The 20,510-nt window shown below is 56.6% G+C and overlaps 1 protein-coding gene across 7 annotated transcripts; it reads right to left on the bottom strand.

Annotated features, from left to right (window-relative positions):
• Positions 1 to 1,231: 1,231 nt before the first annotated feature.
• Positions 1,232 to 19,548, bottom strand: LOC141955740 (uncharacterized). 7 transcript variants are annotated; one of them, XM_074895328.1, is made up of 12 exons: positions 19,452 to 19,548; positions 18,830 to 18,942; positions 15,750 to 15,796; positions 15,433 to 15,616; positions 5,451 to 7,417; positions 5,031 to 5,336; positions 4,736 to 4,921; positions 4,362 to 4,422; positions 4,174 to 4,231; positions 2,582 to 3,676; positions 1,620 to 2,086; positions 1,232 to 1,493 (listed from the first exon to the last, which is right to left on the bottom strand). In XM_074895328.1, the coding sequence occupies exons 6-11, from the start codon at positions 5,184 to 5,186 to the stop codon at positions 2,029 to 2,031; spliced, it is 1,614 nt and encodes a 537-aa protein (XP_074751429.1). In that variant the 5' UTR covers positions 5,187 to 5,336; positions 5,451 to 7,417; positions 15,433 to 15,616; positions 15,750 to 15,796; positions 18,830 to 18,942; positions 19,452 to 19,548; the 3' UTR covers positions 1,232 to 1,493; positions 1,620 to 2,028. The 7 variants fall into 7 exon arrangements, with proteins under 7 accessions (XP_074751429.1, XP_074751435.1, XP_074751437.1 ...); XM_074895334.1 differs by lacking the exons at positions 15,433 to 15,616; positions 15,750 to 15,796 and having other exon boundaries at positions 5,451 to 7,143; positions 7,292 to 7,417; XM_074895336.1 differs by lacking the exons at positions 15,433 to 15,616; positions 15,750 to 15,796 and having other exon boundaries at positions 5,451 to 7,050; positions 7,292 to 7,417.
• Positions 19,549 to 20,510: the final 962 nt, after the last annotated feature.

Here is a 20,510-nt window from a genome sequence, read left to right as displayed (position 1 = left end):
GCGCGGCACGGCACGCTTGGAGGCTCAGAGCCAAACCGCTCGGGTCCACGGGGCCAACGTAGCTGAGACAGCCCGTAGCTGAGGCCAGGCCGCGGCGAGTTGGGACGTGGCGCTTTCTGCCTGCGGGCAACACCCGAGATCCACGTAGGAACCTTCACGGGTCCGTCCCTGTGTCCCGTCCAAATATGGGGGGCGGTAGCGAGCGGCGGGCAGTTCCCCGCCGGTCCCTCTGCGCTTCCATACTTGCACGTGCTGATTAGCGCTGGCTCAGGGAACGGCCGGATCAGCTCCGGCCGAGGGACCTCTGACTCTTCTGCCACAGCCACGGCGGCTCTTTTTCTGCCAAAAGGTGGTTTGGGTTTGGAGTCCTGAGAGCTGGGATTTGTGAGTGCAAAGTCTCAGGAAAAGGGGGGAGCTGCTGCCTCCTGCCTGCCCGCAGTTGGGGCTCAGAGCTGTGAGGGGCCTCGCACAGGATTGTGCCCAAGGACCTCATGTTTGCAGCTCTGACGGGTCCATCCCGGGGAGGGCAGAGAAACCAGCAGACACCTGGGGAAGCCCCGCAGGGACTCTCCCCCAAACAACGCACTGGCACGGGCAGTCGGTCCTCTGGGAATCGGTGTGTACGTGTCGGAAATGACAGGAATATTCGCTGCTTTGGTGTGACAGGAGAAGCGTGCCCTTGTCTTTCGGCACGGCCCTTGGGTGGAACGATCCCCCCAGCACCCAGCGCTGCAGCACAGCCTGCCTGCCTTCTACAGCTTCCAGCTGAGCCTTCGGCGGTTCTTGTGAGGCCAAACTGACGGTAACAGCGAGTGCGCCCGGCGCTGCCAGGAAGAATTCCTGCCTGACAGTAAAGACCTTTACTGTTGAGCGAATGTGTTCCAGGTGAAAAGAGGCAAAGACCCGACGTGTGCGGTCCCCCTGTTCCTGCAGTGGGTGCCCCGCAGCCCCCGGGCTCTGGAGGGGGCAGGAGGCAGGAGCAGGGTGCAGGCAGGCACAGTCCCTGCCTGCTCTGGCAGGAGCAGCTCTGGGCCGAGCAAACGTCCCCGTCGCGGTGCCTACGGACGCGGGGCCGGACAGAGGTGACCAAGCCCGGGGGAGCTCGGAGCCAGGACCTGGGGGAGACCCGGCAGAGGCGGGGGGTCAGCAAGGGACCCACAGGGGAGGTTTGGCAAAGGGACAGGGGAAGGCGCGCATCAAGGGCTGGGTGGAAGGACCACGGCACCAGGGATGGAGAAAAGATAATTTTTTTATTGTTCAGGTGGGGTCGCCCCAGGGAGGTTCCCGTCCTACACCCCCAACTGCTGTCTCCGGGGTGCCCGTTGCTCCTCTGGAACCAGCGTTGTTGTCATCCTTGGGGGACTGGGCGGGTCCCCGGCACTTCTGCGCCGCCAGCTCCGCCATGGCACCGGGGCAGGGCTGCTCGCTGAGAGGGAGCTCGGGGACGATGTCCGGGGTAGCGGGCACAGGCGCTCGGTTCCTTCACGCTGGCACTGCAGGGGAGGGAGGTGAACCTGCTGCACCGCGGCCCCTCCGGCGGGACGGGCAGGGCTGCCCGGCGCGGGCAGGGCACGGGCTGAGGGTCTGGGGCAGGATCTGGGGTCTCTGCCAGCACTCACCATGTCTCCGGGGTTGGTGCAGGCTCCTTCCTTCCTCTGTGCTTCAGTGGTAAAGCGTCCGAGGACGGTGAGGGAGTGAGCTCAGGCCTGCCGTGAGGTGTCGGCTCTTTGCAGGGTGCTCGGGGCCGGGCCGAAAAAACTAAATTTCTGCACGGGCACTGCGTGCCGTGCCGTGCCATTCCATGCCATGGTGTGTTGTAGCACCCCATGACATTCCGTGGCAGGTCGTGCTCTGCCGTGCTGTGCCATGCCTTGCCGTGCCATGCTGTGCCGCGCTGCGATGCCGTGCCACGCCCTGCTGTGCCGTGCCGCGCCGTGCCAGGCCATGCTGTGCAGTTGGGCCGTGCTGTGCCACGCGGTGCCATGCCATGGCATTTGCAGGCTGCTTCAGGCCAGGGCCACTCAGTGCTCAGCTTCTCCAGCTCAGCTTTCTCTCTCCTCCCTCTTTTGACGGCCTCCCTCTTTCTCTGCAGGACGCCAAGAGCTGTGTGAGACGGGAGCACCTCCCAGGCCTCCACACCACCCCACACTGCCCTAGACCACCCCACACAGCTCCCCACCCCATCCCACTGCCCGGCACAGCGCGGTGCAGCCGTCACATACCCACAGCCGTTGGGCCGCCAACACGGCGCCGAGCAGGAAGCTCATCTCCGTGAGCATCAGTAGCCAGAGCATCTCGGCCGGGGTGAGCCCGTTGCCACAGGCCGGGGCTGCTGGCCCAGTGCGGCCGCGGCCTTTTATATTGGGGCAGGCGGGCGCAGCCCCTGTGTAACCTCACACCAAAACTCAGCGCGGGGCCGTCGCACCCCTCACCGTCAGCCCGGCGCCCCCAGACCCCGCTGCCATCCCGTCCCACAGAAACGTCCCCAGCACCGCAGCTGTGACAGCTGCACCAGACAGCCCAGACCCGTCCCCGTCCTCCCGTGCTGGGCTCCCCCTGCCCACGCTCCCCCCAGTCCCACCTTTTCTGGCGCGGGGCTCCTTGCGCCTCTGCCACCGTGTTGGCCGGGAGGGCTTTGGCCTGAAACTGGTGGTCGCCGGGCAGTGCCTTGTCCCCACGGGCGGTGCCGCTGGGTGCCGAACTTCCTTCCATCCACTTCAAGAAGCACTCGCAGTCGAAGCAAGACTCCAGTTCGTCCCTCAGTGTGGCGCAGACGTGGCAGAGGCGCTTCAGCTTTCGGCTGAGCCGCTGCCCCAGGCCCTCGTGCCTCTCCGAGGGCTGGGCCAACCCCACAGCGCTGCTCACCCGGGCCGGGGCCGCAGAGGAGGGTGTTTGTGCCATGTCGGCCAGGGTGCAGACAGGGACTGTGGGGGGGGGCGACTCGCCCCGTGCAGCCGGCTGCAGCTCCGCGCTGCATTTGGCCTCCCTATCCCTCGCAGGAGGAGCCCCCGCGTCCTGCCCGGCCGCTCTCATCTGCCCCTGTGCTGCTCCCGGGGCGCTGAGGACGGGGGACGGCGCCTGAGAGCTCTCGCTGGCCCAAAGGCTCCTGGGCAGAGGCGCGCTGCACTTCTTGCAGCATCGCTCCGGGGGGATTTCGGGGAACCGATGGGTTCTCTGCCAGACGTAGACGGTTTCCCCAGCCAGGACCAGCTCAAAGCCCATGCCCAGCTCCAGCTGGAGCTCCTCCCGGTGCACCAGCAGGTCCACGCTGTGGAGGATGGCGGCCAGCGTGGGCAGGTCCCGCTCTGGCAGGGGCTCGCTGCGGTGCGGGCAGCTGCCGGTGAGGCACCGCCGGCACTCCAGGCAGGTGGCGTATTCCTTGCGGATGTCTTGGGAAGCGCTTGGAGCGCCGCGATCCCGAGCCTCCTTCAGTTTTCCCAGGAGGTCGCGGCAGACTCGGGTCCCGCCCAGGGACTCCATGAGGGACGTGGCCAGCTCCTCCAGGTCGCTGCTGTGGGAGGAGGAGGGCTGGCTCCTGAGGAGCTCCGAGCTGGTGGCAGCACCGACGTTCCCATCTCGACCCACGTCTCCCGTCCCGTGGGGGAGCTCCCTCGCAGAAGCCGCGTCCCCGCCGACGCCGCTTTCCCACCCTTCTCCTTCGTGGCGCTTCCTCCGGCTGTGGGGGGAGATCCCGGCTGGAGTGTGGGGCTGCTGTGGGGCAGCCCGGACCCAGCACCCTCTCCCTGTCTTCTCCCGACCGCCTGGGTGATCCTGCCGGCCCTGCCGGCTCTGGGGTGCTCCGGGTGATGGGGGGGTCGTGGGGACACGGGGCAAGGCCAGCCCAGCAGCACGAGGGGCACAGCGAGGGGCCGGGCACCTTCCAGCCCCGGGAGAGAAGGGCCAGGCCAGGGGCTGAGGACAGAGAGGGGTGCTGGGGCCACCGGTGGGCTCTGTGGGAGGGGCCTGGTGCTGGGAAGCTGCCACCCCCCCAGGGATGCCCTGGCCCTCCCCAAGCCAGCCCCCGCTTCCCTCGGCCCCCAACGCCTTCCCGCCCTCGGCTTCCTCGGGGGTTTGGGGCCAGATCCTGCTCTCGCCCCCCCGCAGCCTCCCCAGGGCAAGGGCGCAGCTACACAGGGCAGAGGGACCCCCGCGTGGGGCTCCTGGAGGACTTACCCTGCCGTCTGGCTCTCGGTGGCCCCTTCCACGGCTTCCCAGGGGACGGAGGGGGCTCCTGGCGGAGGGAGGGAGAAAGCAGAGGGACAGTGAGCGAGGGCAGCCGGCGCGGGGGCTCTGCCGCAATGGCGTCCCTCAGCCGGGAGCCGCCGTGGAGCCCGGCGCAGCTCTGGGCCGGGGTTGCTCACCTATCGGGTCCTTCCTCCCGTCTCTCGGACAGCTCTTCTCCTCTGCAGAGCTCCCCTGTCCCTAGAACACAAGCCCCGCGTTAGTGCAGGGGGTCTCCCCTGGGCCAGGAGGAGCCCTGCCCCGCGCACGAGGACCCCGGGAAGGGGCAGCTGGAGCTCCGGGGGCAGGACTGGCCCCGGCCCCAAGCCTGGGCTGGGGCCTGAGCAGAGGGGGCTCGGTGGCTCCCGAGCAGGGGCCGTGCTGGGTGGGCAACGGCCACCGGTCACTGCTCGTGCCCCGCTTACGGGGCCTTCCCGAGCACCCCGGGGACGGGCTCTGCCCGGGGCTAAGCCCTGCCCAGGGGGTGTCGGGGGGTGCCATGACCAACACCTACCTTGGCCTTGCTCCTGGGCCAGCAGGCTGCGAGGAGGCCCATGGTGAGGACAGATAACAGATTGGAGGCACAGGGCAGCACCACCATGAAGAGGCCCCACAAGAAGAGGCTCGAGATGAAGATGAGGACAGCCAGCTTCCACTCCTCCATCCGGCGCAGAGCGTGGCAGCATCTCCTCCAGAAGTTCTGCGTGATAAGGGGGCGTGAAAGGGGTCAGCTGGGGAGGCCGAGAAAGCCGGCAGGAGGCCCCGAGGGGAGGAGAGGTTGGGGTGAGGCCGAAGCACCCCGCTACTACCGGCTTGTTGCCCCTTCCCTCCCTCTTTGAGACGTTGTCCATCTCCTGGTCCATCTGCTCTCCTGCTCGCTGGCTCCCACGCAGTCGAAGTGACAGCTGAGCCTCCCTGCCACCCGCTGAAACAGGGGCCACATTGTGATGCAATGATGATGACATCACGCTGGCACACAGTGGTTGCCATGGTGACCCAGGGCTGCGCTGGAGATTCTGAAGCCCTCAGGGCGTGGCCGCCCCAGGAAAGCCCCTGTGGTCTCCAAAAGTTCCTGCTGACTCAAACCGCTCTGGGCTGGCAGGGTTCCGGGAGAACTCCCTAAGGACCATCACAGGCAAAACAGAGTCACCTTGAGGAAGATTATCGGCATTTATTGCCGGTTAAAATTAAAGAAGGCTAATAAGAGTGAGCAACCAAAGTGAAACCACGTGCCCTGGGGGAAGGCCATCGGCATCAGCGGCGATGAGGGGCTGGGCCGGGGTGGGCCGGCGCTCTCCTCTGCTGCTCCTTTTCTCTCTCCAGTCCGTGTCAGGGGCCCTTCAGCCCCTTCTAGAAGGGCAGTGGCCACGGGGGCGGCTCTGACCGCCCCGCCGAGGGACGCGCAGTCTCGGGACCGGCGCCGGCCTCCAGCCCTTGGCTCTGGTCCCGGAGCCACGAGTGGCACCGGCAGCGGGGGGCAAAGGAGGCGGCGCGGCCCGGCCCGGCGGCGCAGAGGACACGGGGCCCCGCGGCCGTCGCTCCCCCGCAGCCCGGCCCGAGCCCCGCGCTCGCGCCTTCCCCTCACGGCCGCCGCCGCCGAGCTCTGCCGCTGCCCTGGCTGAAATGGGCCAAAAGCTGCGGAATTTCCCTCCTGCAGAGCCTGTGTGGTGAGCTGGGCCGAGCTCCTGCCCAGCCTGCCCCGCAGGTGTCCCTGCAGCCGCACAGACACCCCGCCGGGGTGACCCAGGGCCCCCGTGGCACTGACACAGCCTGACGCCTCCTTCGGGGCAGGAAGGAGAGTCTCAGGCCGCTCGGGAGTGCTGGGCTCAGGCTTCTCCCTCCTCCTCCTCACACAGGCTCAGCTGGGAGACACCTGATGGTGACAGTGACAGCTCCCGGCTTCTCTCAGGGACAGTGAAGTGAGCTCCTCCTCGAGGGCCTCTCTGTCCCTGTGGCAAACTTTCCTGTAGGAAATGTAATGAATATCTGATCTGTGTGTGAGTAAACCGACGTCCCTGACTAATCCTCGGGTGGAGAATCCCCAGGGCGACCCCAGCGCTGCTAATGAAGCATATCTGCTTGACAGTGAGAAGCTTGTTCCAGGTGAAAAGAGGCAAAGACCCGACGTGTGCGGTCCCCCTGTTCCTGCAGTGGGTGCCCCGCAGCCCCCGGGCTCTGGAGGGGGCAGGAGGCAGGAGCAGGGTGCAGGCAGGCACAGTCCCTGCCTGCTCTGGCAGGAGCAGCTCTGGGCCGAGCAAACGTCCCCGTCGCGGTGCCTACGCACGCGGGGCCGGACAGAGGTGACAGTGATCTCTCATGAAGACTTTAAAGATGTAGTGAAGCTCTGCAGGCAGAACATTAGGAGAGCCAAAGCGCAACTAGAGCTCAACCTGACTATAGCCGTTAAACACAGCAAAAAATATTTCTGTACATTCATTAAATACGAAAGGAGGATTAGGGAAAATCTCCCTCCTTTATTGGATGCAGAGGGAAAGAGAGTCACAAAGGATGAGGAAAAGGCTGAGGTGCTCAAGGCCTACTTTGCTCAGTCTGTAGCAGTGGAACTGGCCGTTCCCTGGACACCCAGCCTCAGGAGCTGGGAGATGGGGAGGGGGAGCAGACTGGGGGCAGCCCAGTTGCAGAGGAGGTGGTCAGAGACCTGCTGCACCGCCTGGATGCACACACGGCTGTGGGAGCGGAGGGGTGACACCCAAGGGTGCTGCGGGAGCTGGCAGATGTGCTCGCCAAGCCGCTGCCCAGGATTTACCTGGACTCAGGGCTGACTGGGGAGCTCCCACTGGACTGGCGGGTGGCAAATGCGACGCCCATCTGCAAGAGAGGCAGAAAGGAGGATCCAGGAAACTACAGACCTGTCAGTCTGCCCTCGGTGCCAGGGAAGGTCATGGAGCAGGTCATCCGGGGCTGTGAAAAGTCATACAATGGACAGCCAGGGGGTCAGGCCCAGTCAGCACGGGGTTATGAAAGGCAGGTCCTGCCTGGCAAACCTGATCTCCTTCTGCAACAGGGCGAACTGCTGATTGGGTGAGGGACAGGCTGTGGATGTTGTTACCTTGACTTCAGGAAGGCCTTAGACAGCGTTTCCCACAGCATTCTCCTGGCGAAACTGGCTGCTCACGGCTTGGATGGGCACAGCTTCAGTGGGTGAAACACTGTCTGGACGGCCGGGCCCAAGGAGCTGTGGGGAACAGAGTTAAATCCCGTTGGCGGCCGGTCACGAAGAGTGACCCTAGGGCTGGGTTTTGGGGCCGCTCCTGTTTAACGTCTTTACTGAGGATCTGGACGAGGGGATCGAGTGCCCCCGCAGTCAGTTTGCAGATGACACCCAGTTGGGGGGGAGTGTTGGTCTGCTCGAGGGTAGGGAGGCTGCAGAGAGACCTGGACAGGCTGAGCGAGGGGCTGAGCCCCACTGGGGGAGTTTCACTGAGGGCAAATGCCGGGGGCTGCCCTTGGGCCACAACAACCCCCGGCAGGGCTACAGGCCTGGGGAGGAGTGGCTGGAGAGCTGCCGGTCAGAGAGGGGCTGGGGGGGCTGAGAATGAGCCAGAGTGTGCCCAGGGGTGTCCACGAAATCCGGGATAAAAATAACTTACCGACTCCAATGTGATGCAGATAAGCAGACACTTGTTTATTGACGGCCGGGTGCGCGGGTGCGTGCTCTCACCAACAACGCACACCAGTCACAAGAATTATACAGTTTCTATATTATTCATTCATACATATTCATTAAGTATTCATACCTAAACACAAGAACTCCTGGAAATCATCATCATACTTCCCTCCTACTTCCGATTCTGCGCACTGAAGCTTAGAAATGTCTAGAAATGAGTCTGGGGTGTGATTTGGGTCGGTGGCCCATGAGTCGGTGGTCGCGATCTCCCCCTGCCGGAATTACCCATTACCCAGTTTCACTGTTCCTTGGCAGAGATCTGTAAACTGTGACAGTTCATTCTCCCCAGTTCTCATTACTCTCAGGTTGTGGTACTTCTGAGGCATTATCCAATGTATTCTAGGTAATAAATTACTTCTGTGTCTAGACATCTCCAACAACTTCAAACAGAATTATTTTCAATTCTAAATCTAATTCCCTAAGCAGTATCTAGGTGTACCTAGTAAATGATTACTGACCAATTCTCTGGCCTTGGTACAGGGCTATACAGAGGAATTCACAGTAGCATTGGTTTCTGGTTAGATGTGCAAAATGCAAGATGTAAACATGTAACCCTACTAAAATATTTCTGTATTCATACTGGAATCAAACATTATTAATTGTAATAATTCTGATTGGTGTCAAATCAGTGACAGGGGGCCAAGGAGGGCAACGGCATCCTGGCTTGTGTCAGCACTGGCGTGGCCAGCAGGGCCAGGGAAGGGATCTGAGCCCTGGGCTCGGCACTGGGGAGGCCGCCCCTCGATTCCTGGGTTCAGTTCTGGGCCCCTCACCCCAAAAAGGCCATTGAATGACTCGAGCGTGGCCAGAGAAGGGCAACGGAGCTGGGGCAGGGTCTGGAGCACAGGTCTGCTGGGGAGCGGCTGGGGGAACTGGGGGGGTTCAGTCTGGAGCAGAGGAGGCTGAGGGGAGACCTCCTGGCCCTCTGCAACTCCCTGCCAGGAGGGGGCAGAGAGGGGGGATGAGTCTCTGGAGCCAAGGCCCCAGCGCCAGGCCCCGAGGGAATGGCCTCAAGCTGCCCAGGGCAGGGTCAGGCTGGCTCTGAGGAAGGATTTCTGTGCAGAAGGGGCTGTTGGGCGTTGGAATGGGCTGCCCAGGGCAGGGGGGAGTCCCCGGGATCCCTGGAGGGGTTGAAGAGTCGGGCTGAGCCAGCGCTGAGGGATCTGGGGGAGTTGGGAACGGTCAGGGGGAGGGTCATGCTTGGGCTGGGGGAGCTGCAAGGGATTTTCCAACCCAGATGATTGTGGGATTTTGAGGGGACACCCCAGCACCTCCTCGCAGGGGCAAGGAGGTGGCAGGAGTGGCTGCTGGGTGTCACAAAGGGGGATCTGCCCGGCATGTGATGTCACAAAGGGGGGAGGTTCCAGCCACCTTGTGAGGTCACAAAGGGGCTCTGCCCACCTGCCCCAATATAAAAGGCCGCAGCAGCACTGGGCCAGCAGCCATGGCGTGTGGCAGCGAGCTCACCCTGGCCGAGATTCTGTGCGTAGTGATGTTCACTGAGGTGTACTTCGTGCTCGGCACCATGTTGTTTGCCCAGTGGCTCTGGGTATGTGACGGCTGCACCGCGCTGTGGTGGGGAGTGGGATGGGGTGGGTGGGGTGAGGGGCTGTGGGGGTGATGTGGCCTGGGAGCTGCTCCCGTCTCACCCAGCTCTTGGTGTCCTGCAGAGTTCAAAGCAGAAGGCAAAGCATGGGACAGCTGACGCCGAGATGGAGAAGAGCAAACAACCGACCCTGCAGAAATGGTGAGTGCTGGGGGAGGCCCCAGATCCTGCCCCAGACCCTCAGCCCGTGCCCTGCCCGCGCTGGGCAGCCCTGCCCGTCCCGCCGGAGGGGCCGCGGTGCAGCAGGTTCACCTCCCTCTCTCCTCCCCTGCAGTGCCAGCACGACGTTGCCGAGCACAGAGCGCCTCTGCCCGCTACTGTGGTCACCATCGCTGAGCTCCCTCCCGATGAGCAGCTCCAGTTCTGCGGACACCGTCTGCTCCTTCCCGGAGCCCTGCCCCGGTGCCACGGCAGATCTGGCGGCACAAGAGCGCTCAGGACCCGCCCAGACCCCCAAGGATGATCCGGGGCTGGTGGAGAATCTGGGACCAGCCCTGGGCCAGGACCCCCCACTGGAGAGGTCAGCAGGGACCAGTCAAGAGCAGGTCTCTGGGGATGAGGGCGAAGTGGCACACAGACCCAGGGATGTGGAGCCAGACCCTGACAGTCACCAGGAGCGCGTGTGGACGCTCTTTACCACAATGTGGCTTGAGGCCAATGGAGTGCAGCTTCCTGCGCCAGACACGGACACCGAGAGGATTCCAAACACGGGATCCTTGGAAATGGGCTGGAGCAGCTCCATGATGTCGGGCAGCAGCACCCCCGTGACCATGGGCAGCACCATCTGGGCGGCGCCGGGCGGGAGCAGCCCAGCGGAGCCCAGTCCCCAGCAGCGGGTGCCCAAGGGCAGGATGCGTGCCTGGACGGCCCGGGGGCTGTGCAAGGGGGGCCGTGCCCTGCGGGAGTCCCGTGCCCAGCTCTGCAGGCGTGTCAGCGCCTGGTGGAAACGGGACCGGCAGTGCTGCTGCAGGTGCTCCCGCAAGCCCCTGAGGCAAAACTATCCCTGACTGCAGCGGGCAGCCTGGAGAGAGCAGTTGGGGGTGTAGGGCTGGGGAAGTCCCTGCAATGAATTCACCTGAAAAATAAAATATCTTAAAATATCTTTCCTCCATCCCTGGTGCCGTGGTTCTTCCACCCAGCCCTTGATGAGCGCCCTCCCCCGTCCCTTTGCCAAACCTCCCCTTTGGGTCCCTTGCTGACCCCCCGCCTCTGCCGGGTCTGCCCCTGATGCTGGCTCCGCGCTCCCCCGGGCTTGGTCACCTCTGTCCGGCCCCGCGTCCGTAGGCACCGCGACGGGGACGTTTGCTTGGCCCAGAGCTGCTCCTGCCAGAGCAGGCAGGGACTGTGCCTGCCTGCACCCTGCTCCTGCCTCCTGCCCCCTCCAGAGCCCGGGGGCTGCGGGGCACCCACTGCAGGAACAGGGGGACCGCACACGTCGGGTCTTTGCCTCTTTTCTGAAATTCTGACACCTGGAGTCGGTCTCTGAGCCTGTGCTGGGGTCAGGACTGGCTGCCAGCTCGGGGTGCAGGACGTGGAACTGGCACACAGCACCTGGTTCCTTCATGAAATTCCCACTGGAAAACCATCAGAGCAAGGGACACCGGTCTTGCTACAGCCAGCCTCCCATAAACTGTTCCTGCAGCGCCCTCCAAAGGCAGCAGGAGCAAGGACTCTGTTTGCTAGCTGGTCTGAGTCCTGGGGACAGGGCTGAAGGAAGGAGCCGGTCCCTTGGGGACTCCTCCAGTGAAGCAGGACAGGTTTCCCCCAGGGAGGCACACGGAGTGGATCAGACAACAACCGAGGCTGGAACGGTTTGGGGAAATCGCTGGCTCCCGCTCACAGCAGGATTAACTGCAACATCAGAGCAGGTCACACAGGGCCTTCTCCGGGCGTGTGCTGAGTATCTCCAGGGAGGAAGGTCTCTACAACACCCTGCCCTAGCACCTGACCACTCTCACTGCAAAAACCTGAATACCTCATCTCTCAAATGAGCACGGGCAGGAGGAGATCAGAAAGCAGACAGTGTGTAGTACTGCAGTGGCACCTGGGGAAGCTGCCAGCCTTGACCTGCAGAGCTCTGTGAAGATCCCACGGGGGCAGGTGTCGGAGACGACTTGTAACCCCCGAAACAAGGACTGAGAGAAGCAGCCGGAGGGTAAACTTGGTAAAGACAAGGGATGGGGGGGGCAGGGGCCCTCCGAGCCTTTCCAAGAAATGTCTCCAGCACTCCCAAGTAACAAAACTACAGACACGGGGTGGGTACTGTGGAGTCTGGATAACGCAGGCTTGGTGCTCGAGGTCAGCACTTGCTCATCTCTTGTGTGACTCGTGGGAGAAAACTCGCCTGGACAGCACAGGATGCGGCTGGAGGAGGGAGCCCTGAGGAGACAGGACGGTTCTGCGCTGGGGCATCCTGTAAAGTTTTGTTACTGATTTTATTATCAACTGAAATTAAATTGTGTTTGATTTTAATATAAGTATAGAATTAAGGGATATTTTAGTAAAATAATTAAATAAATTAGTTAAATAAATTAGTTAAATTATTGGTTAAATAAATTAAATAAATTAGTTAAATAGTTAATAATTTCTTGGAAGTTGTATGCTTATGTATGAAGACTTAATGAATATGGATGAGTAAGTTCTAGATAAGGTGTGTGATTCTGGCGCCTGGCACGTGTTGTTGGTGAGAGCGCTCCCCTACACGTCCGGCCGTCAGTAAAGAAGTGTCTGCTTATCTGCATCACATTGGAGTCGGTAAGTTATCTTCATCCCGGATTTCGGGGACAGTTTCTGGCACCCCAGATGGGACCTCGCTGAGAGACCGGAGGAGTCGGGGACCTGATCGGTTCCAGCCGGCACCGAGGATTTCTCGGGGACACCCATCGATCCCCGATCCATGCGGCTCTCCGCGACGTCCCCTGGATTTTGGTAAGACACTTCTCTTTTGTACTGGGATAAGTGGGTTAGAGTCCCACCAGTAGGAGCGGGTTAGAGTCCCACTGTACAAGCCTGCCTGTCAGACGCGGCGAAAGCTGCGCAGGGTTGGGCTAGAGGATCCTCGTGTATTGGAAGCCGAGGCCTCTGCCCGTAAGACACAAGCGAAAGCTATTGCAGGGTTGGACAGCTGGATTTGGAAACAAGAGACCCTATATGCTGTAGAGTTCTCAGAAGGAGTGCATTTAATTGGAAGTTAAAAGTTTTTATGCACTCAGTTGTGGTACTGGTTGTTTCGTCAATTGAATATTGTACGGTAATTAAGAATTGTGTTGTATTGTGTTATATACCTTTGTTTGTCGTAGTAACTGTAGAAAGGTGTGAGCGTGTTTGTGAGCGTGAGACGTGCAACTGAGCACGAAGCGGGTGTGGGGTTCGGATCCGCGGTTCTGTTATCCCGCGCGGGGTGCAGCCGGAGAAGGACGAAGCGATAGGCTTGAGCGAGTGATCGATTGTATATTGTGTTAACAAAGTAACTGAACCATGGCATCTACGCTGACTCGTTTGTTTAAAAGCAAAAGGATGTGTAATCTGGCTGCAAATGACAAAGTTCTGAAAACTTCTCCGTTAGGATGTTTGTTAGCACACTGGGGAGAGGTACATGATGATTTGAGGAAAAGTCAGATGACTGAATATTGTAATCGCTGGTGGCCTCTGTATACTCTGGGTGATCAGGGAAAATGGCTCGTGAATGGGACACTGCATTATAATACCATTCTGCAGTTAATGCTGTTTTGTAGAAGAGAAGGGAAATGAAGTGCCGTATGTTGATTTTTTTTTTTTCCTATTTAAGACAAAGGAAGGATTGGCAGAAAGAATGTAAGCTGATTAGTAGGGATAATTTAGTAATGGCTATAACTTTTGACGATAAAAAGGTGAAAAAGTGTTGTTCAACATGTGAACTTGAAAAGATTGTTTGAAGGAAAGAATTGCTTCTACTGAAAAGGATGGAGGGCCAGAATTAGATATATCCCCTCCACAGGGAGAACGGCATCGGGGGCGAGAATATAGAGAACAGGTAGAGGAACCTGAGAGTAGCGGACTAGAGGATGTGGATGAAGGGCCGTCTGAGGTTGTAATTCATACCCCTGCATCTCGAAAGAACTCGGCAGCAGGTACAAACAATAGCTCCCCTGCGGCAGGGAGCTGGCAACGATGGGCCGGTGTATGTGAAAGTGCCTTTTCAGTGACGGATTCGATGGCTTGGAAGCAGGCAGCAGGAGTGTACAGAGAGGATCCGGAGAGAACAGGCAGAGTGGCAGATACTATCATCAGAACACAGAACCCGGACTGGAGTGATTTACAGGTGATTTTAGCTAATGTGTTAGATGATACAGAAAAAAACAGATGGTATTGGAGGCTGGCAAAGCACAGGCAGAAGTGACTGTATTGAGTGGGACAGCAGGTGGAATATTAGAGCAGAACTTTCTGTCTGGGGATCCGCAGTGGGGATCCAAATAATGTGGAGCACAGAGAAAGACTGAGTCGGTATCAGAAATGGGTTTTACATGGAGTTAAACACGCCATGCCTAGGTTTCTGAACTGGTCTAAATTGTATGAGGTGAGACAAGATAAGAATGAATCTCCCTCAGCGTTTCTGGGAAGACTAAAAGAAGCTGCCAGAAAGAATAAATACTGATTTGAAAGTAGAAACTGAGGCAGCTCAGATATAATTGGCTTGGATTTTTATAGAACAATCGGTACCAGATATAAGAAAGAAACTGATGGATAATTTTTGAAATATAAACTCTTGGGGGAGTGTGAATCTGAGGATAAAACTCTCATTCTACCAGTCAGAAAACCGTCGGGTGAATATAGGTTAGTGCAAGACTTCAGAGCAGTGAATCACATAGTTAAGGGTATATATCCTGCAGCAGCAAATCCTTGCACGCTGTTAACAGCTTTAAAGGAGACTTATCAGTGGTTTACAGTGCTGGATTTAAAAGATGCTTTCTTTTGTATGCCTTGGAGAAGGAAAACAGAAAATTGTTTGCTTTCGAGTGGGAAAATCCACAAACAGGACAAAGATGCAGCTGACATGGACAAGACTACCCCAAGGATTTAGAAATAGCCCGATAATTTTTGGAAATCAGCTGGCAAAAGAGCTTGAAACACGGAAACAGGACAAACCAACACCTGGACATTTGCTTTTACAATATGTGGATGACACACTGATTGCTACAGAAAAAAAAAAGATTTACCTACATACAGGTAACAATAGATCTTTTTAATTTTCTGGCACCGAATGGGTACAAGGTAGCCAGGGGGAAAAAAAAAAAAAAAAGCGCCCAAATAGCTTGTCAGACTGTGATATATTTGGACTTTGAGATTTCAGAAGGGCAGCGGCAATTAGGAACAGAACACTGAGAAGCCATGTGAGCCCGAAAATATTCATGAACTCAGAGCATTCTTAGGAATGACAGGGTGGTGCCGCCTCTGGATCATGAGTTATGGTCTGACAGCTAAACTGCTACATGAGGCCCGAAGAACTCTCCTTCGACATGGGGCCCACAGCAACAACGGGCTGTCACAGAACTGAACCGCTTTAATGCCTGCGCCTGCCTTAGGACTTCTGGACATCACCAAAGGCTGTGAGCTGTTGGCTCACGAAAGACAACGCCTGGCACTGGGTGTGCTGACTCAGAAGACGGGAAGCTGGAAACGACCTGTCGGATACTTCTCTAAACAACTGGACACGGGGAGCAAAGGGTGCCCAAACTGCCTTCGAGCTGTGGCTGCAACAGTGATGCTCACACAGGCAGCTCAGAAATTAACTTTGGGAAGCACAATAACAGTCTGTGTCCCACAGACGGTGATAACTGGTTTAGAACAGAAGGGGGGACATTGGCTGTCTCTGAGCTGAATGATGAAGTACCAGGTAGTACTGGCTGAACAAGATGGTGTGAGTCTAAAAACAACTAACCTGGTAAATCCTGCAGTGTTTTTAAGTTCCACACAGGAAGAAGAGCCACTGGAGCAGGACTGCTTGGCTGCTATCGAGTATGTTTATTCCAGTCGAGAAGATCTGAAGGATGTACCCTTGGAGCAACCAGACTGGGAACTGTACACAGATGGCAGCAGCTTTATGGAGCAAGGAGTTCGATACGCTGGGCATGCGGTAACAACAGACACCACAGTTAGAGAGGCAAAGGCACTGACGAGTGCCACATCAGCTTAGAGATCAGAACTCATTGCTTTGATTCGAACCTTAGAACTAAGGGAAACGAAGAAAGTAAATACCTGGACAGACTCAAAGTATGCTCTTGGGGTGGTACATGTCCATGGAGCTTTGTGGAAAAAAAAAAAATTACTGTCCTCTCAGGGATCAAATATTATGCATCAAAATTACATTTGACAATTATTACAAGCAGTTCAAAAACCAAATCAGGTAGCAATCATGCACTGTAAAGCACACCTAATTAGGAACACAAAAGAAATTGCTAGAAGTAATTTGGCCGACCGGACAGCAAGAGAACGAATATTTCAAATGGCATTAATTCCCTCCAAAACAGTAACCCCTCACAGACGAGCAGTAGTTCCACCTTTGTTAATAAAAGAAAGAATGCAAACCAAACCTCAAGAATGTCATTAGGGAGCAGAAGCTTTAGTAACTTCTTTACAAAAACAAGTTTTATCTGTCAAGATGATAGACATGGCTAAATTAATAACTGCAAAATGTGACGTATGTTTGAAAAACAATCCAGTAACCAGGAAAAGAGTTCAAACGGGTAGATTAAAATTAAAAACTTGGGACAGTACCTGGATTAAAGGCGTGTTTGCAATCCTTCCCCCGACAGTAGACAAAGGCACTACCCGACAAGGAAAGGGACATGTAGTACCATGGTAGAAATGTGAAAGGGTGAATGATTGCAGCAATGCAGACTTAATAATTCAAAGAATTCCTCATTTGGCAGCTGCTTTAAAGTTTGGCTGTTATTGTCGAGGTGTTCATAATAACCTCACCATGACTAGTCTCTTTACACCCAGAAGAGGATACTCCTCTAGTTGTAAGAAATCTGCCATTCAGAGCCCAGGGCATTTAGTTTGGGCATTAAGTGATGGCACCCGGACAACCCACTTACCGGTAGATGGTAAGGTGAAACAAATTACTTTAGGCCTGCCAACATTGTGTCCGATTGGGAAGAAATCACCACTCAACGGATCCCTGGAAAATTTAAAATTACATCGAATCAAAAGGTCTGAAACGGATGATGACGCTTGGAATGAACCAACAACAGGAGTAAAAATTGGCTGGGCTTTAGAGTCTGTTTGAACCCAATAGCGTCCTACAGGAATAGAGAATGGCTTTATCACTTAACAGGACAAGGAGAAAAATTGGCCGATGTTACAAGAAAAGGATTTCAAGAATTAAACATCCAATTACAGGTAACTTCTAGAATGACACTTCAGAACAGGATGGCACTAGACATGCTTCTGTTGAAAGAGCATGGAGTGTGTGGATATCGCAAAGACAGATTGGACCATTGCTGCATTCATATCCCGAATGTTACACAGGATGTAGAACAGGATTTAGATCCGTGAGGCAAAATCGGAAAAGAAACAGAAACCATGCGAGAAGATATGTCAGAAGATCGGCTAGGAAACATTTTTAGTGGATTAGGATAGAATTTGAGCTCTTGGCTGAAATCCTTAATCAAAATTCTGTTTTTGCTATGAACTGTCCTGTTGATGATTATGTTGGTAACATACAGTTTACTAATAGGCTGCAATATATCGTAGAATGATGAGAGAAGTACCCACTATGCCACCAGGCTACAGCGCGCCACCACCATCATCTGGCAAGACAAACTTTGGCCTCAAAGATGAAAATGAATAAAAGTGTGAAAGTATTGAAATGATTTTCAACACCTTCAAAGGGGGGAAATGTTACTGATTTTATTATCAACTGAAATTAAATTGTGTTTGATTTTAATATAAGTATAGAATTAAGGGATATTTTAGTAAAAATCATTTTACATTTATTGTAGTTTGAATCTAGCAACTGACTGCTCCTCTAAAATCCCCTGTACAGCCCCGTACCAAGGCTGAAGGGACTGGTCACAACTGTTTAGTAGGAACGGTTAGAACCCAGGTAACGAAACACGAGGTGATTTGTAACCTGATTTATAATACATGTACAGGACTAGAAGAATGCAAGTAGCTGTCAAGGTCCAGGATGAACGGGAACTGAGGGCAGTGACCGTAACAGCTGGCAGGTACCTGCCAAGAAAACCGTGTCCTTAAGCAAAAGGTAATTCCGGCAGGGGGAGATGGCGACCCCCGGCTCACGGACCACCTGCTCCCATTACACCCAGAGCCATTTCTAGACATTTCTAACCTCTACTGCGCAGAATCGGAAATAGGAGGAGAATATGTGAATGATTTCCTGGAAGTTGTATGCTTATGTATGAAGACTTAATGAATATGGATGAGTAAGTTCTAGATAAGGTGTGTGATTCTGGTGCCTGGCACGTGTTGTTGGTGAGAGCGCTCCCCTACACGTCCGGCCGTCAGTAAAGAAGTGTCTGCTTATCTGCATCACACTGGAGTCGAGAAGTTATTTTTATCCCGGATTTCGGTGACAGTTTCAAGGGGCATCTGTCCCGTGAGCGATCTTTGCTTCATTATCCACAAAACGTGTATTAAAGTTGACATCCCTGAATATGCTAATAAAGACTAACGAGATCATGCTAATTACAGCACCCCACGAAGCGCCTTGCCCCTCCCCACACCTATGACACGTGATATGTAGATCAATCTGGGGGAAGGACCCGAGGAAAGCGTGTATAAATGGGAGGGGGGGGGGGGGGGGGCAAGGATAACGGTGATGAGCGAGTGAAGAAGTGAAGTGAAGAAGGTGGATGCATCCCTGAACCCTCCTTGGCAGAACCAGCGCAGGAACCTGGACTGGTGATCTCTCTCCCTCTCTTCCCATCTCTCTCTCTCTTCTTCTCTTTTCCCCCTTGTTATCATTAAGGGACGCAAGGCGTATCATATCCCTTGCCATAATTTGTTCTTCACTTAGTCAGTTATTGTGTATCCAGTCAACACACTGTGGGAAATGAAGAAATGTTTATGTCTGCACTTTGAGACTTGTCTCACCAATCTCTGCTCCGTTGGGGATTTATGAATCTACATCACTTGTCTCCCTCTTCGGAGCAGGACGTGACAGCAGGTGGGACCTGGAGGTGCCTAGATTTTCCTTCTGAACAGCACAGCCCTAACTGCTAAGTGTTTCTGGATGACCAGCATTAGGATGTCCTCAGAAAGCTGCACCAACATCCTTCCCAGCAGCGCCGACCCGCGGTGCAGTCTCTTACCTCTGCAGCTTCAGCTCTGCCTCCTTTGCCCTCCTCTGTGTTTCCCTCAAGTCAGCGGCCACCCGGGTATTTGTCACCATCTGCGTGCCATCAAAGAGCAGCTTGGCCAGCCTCTGTGAAGGAAGCGGCACACATTTCACACCCAAAGACCTGCGTTCTGGAGGGAGGGATGCTGCAGGAACCCTGCCTGCCCAGGGTCTGGCTCCTGTCCCCATGCTGAGGTGCCTGTGTGGAGCCCTAAGCTCTGTCTTCCTGCTACGGCAGGATCGATGAGCACCCGCGGGCCTCCCTCTCCTGGAAAGCCCCGCAGGCCATCAGCGCCAAGAGGAACACGCTCAGAGCACCCCCCTCTCTCACTTCCCCCGTGCGTGCAGATGCGGTTAGGCACGGCGGGGTTTTGGTTTGGATGCTTGGCGTCACTCCTACGCCCTTACAATCCACGGGAAATCCTACCCCTAGGATCCAGCCCCCAAATCCCCCACCACCCAGTCCTGAGGAGTTCCTGTCCCTGCTGCTTCTCACATAAATGCTGCTGTGTGACACTAAGCACTGTACAAAGCTAAAAGAAGGGTAAAGCCAAATATCAGGGACCCAAGAGGATCTTCCCCTCCTACCGCCACACCTGCCTGCACTCCTCAATGTGCTTGTGGCTCTTCCTCTGCTCTTCCTCCTCCTCCTCCTCCTCAGGCACTTTTGGCTCCACATCTTCTCCAAGGGCCTCCCTGGGGCAGAAGAGGGAATAAGACTGAACATTTTACACCACATCATGCTCGGGGATGCCCTTGAATCCGGCATCCCAACCCAGACTGCATGGTTCAGCGCAGCACACTCTGCTCTCTCTTCCCCTCAGCAGGCTTAGTCCCAGGCCAGCAGGTCCCTGCAGATGCAGAAAGGAGGCAGGAAAGGTGGGGACAGCCGCCCAGAGGGAAAACAGCGTCCAGGCTTCTTTTTCTACATCTGGGACTGCAGCCCAAGGCTAGTTACTGCTTCAGCACAAGGCTGGGGAGGCTCAGCCTCTGTTTGCTTTCCAGGTGGGGATGGGGCAGGCATGGGGCAGAGGCTGTCAGGGGGCAGCCCTTAGGTGGCTGGGGGGGACCCCGGCTTGGCCATGAAGACAGCCAGCTTCTGTCCGGAGCCATTCCAGCATTGGCACTGATCCCATGGCCCAATATCCCCCAGGCTGGAGGGGCCTCTAAGGCTTGGGAGAGGCCCCCACTTCAGTCCTGCTTCGGGGAAAGGTGTGTGCCATGGCTGGTGAGCCCCAGGTCTGGGAACAGCAGCCTGCTCCAGGATGCCACTAGTCTGATGCAGATTTTGTCCAGGGGGGCAGCGGGTCCATGGCAGGGCAATCTCTTGGGGAAGGGGGTATTGCTGCCTCAGTGCTGTGCCTCGGACAGGGCGGGGATGTCCTTGCCTTTGGGATGAGCAGACATCGGGAGGTCCCCGTGCTCCTAATATCTGGCAGAGAACGGGGAGCGTCTCTGGCTTGGGATTCAGGGGAGCGCCAAGGCCAGTTTGGGGAGAGATCCCGGGTCCCGTGAAGGCTGGCAAGGCCACATCGGGTGGCTGCCCCCCGCCAGTTTTTGGTAGGGGTCCTGGCCCCCGTGCCGTTGTGGGACAGGGGATATTCTGACACCTGGAGTCGGTCTCTGAGCCTGTGCTGGCCCGGGCTGGGGTCAGG

Source organism: Athene noctua, chromosome 1, assembly GCF_965140245.1.
Source record: "Athene noctua chromosome 1, bAthNoc1.hap1.1, whole genome shotgun sequence".
NCBI classification, from domain to species: domain Eukaryota; kingdom Metazoa; phylum Chordata; class Aves; order Strigiformes; family Strigidae; genus Athene; species Athene noctua.
The sequence above is the reverse complement of the archived record's forward strand: the minus strand, read 5'-3'. Positions and strand labels throughout refer to the sequence as shown.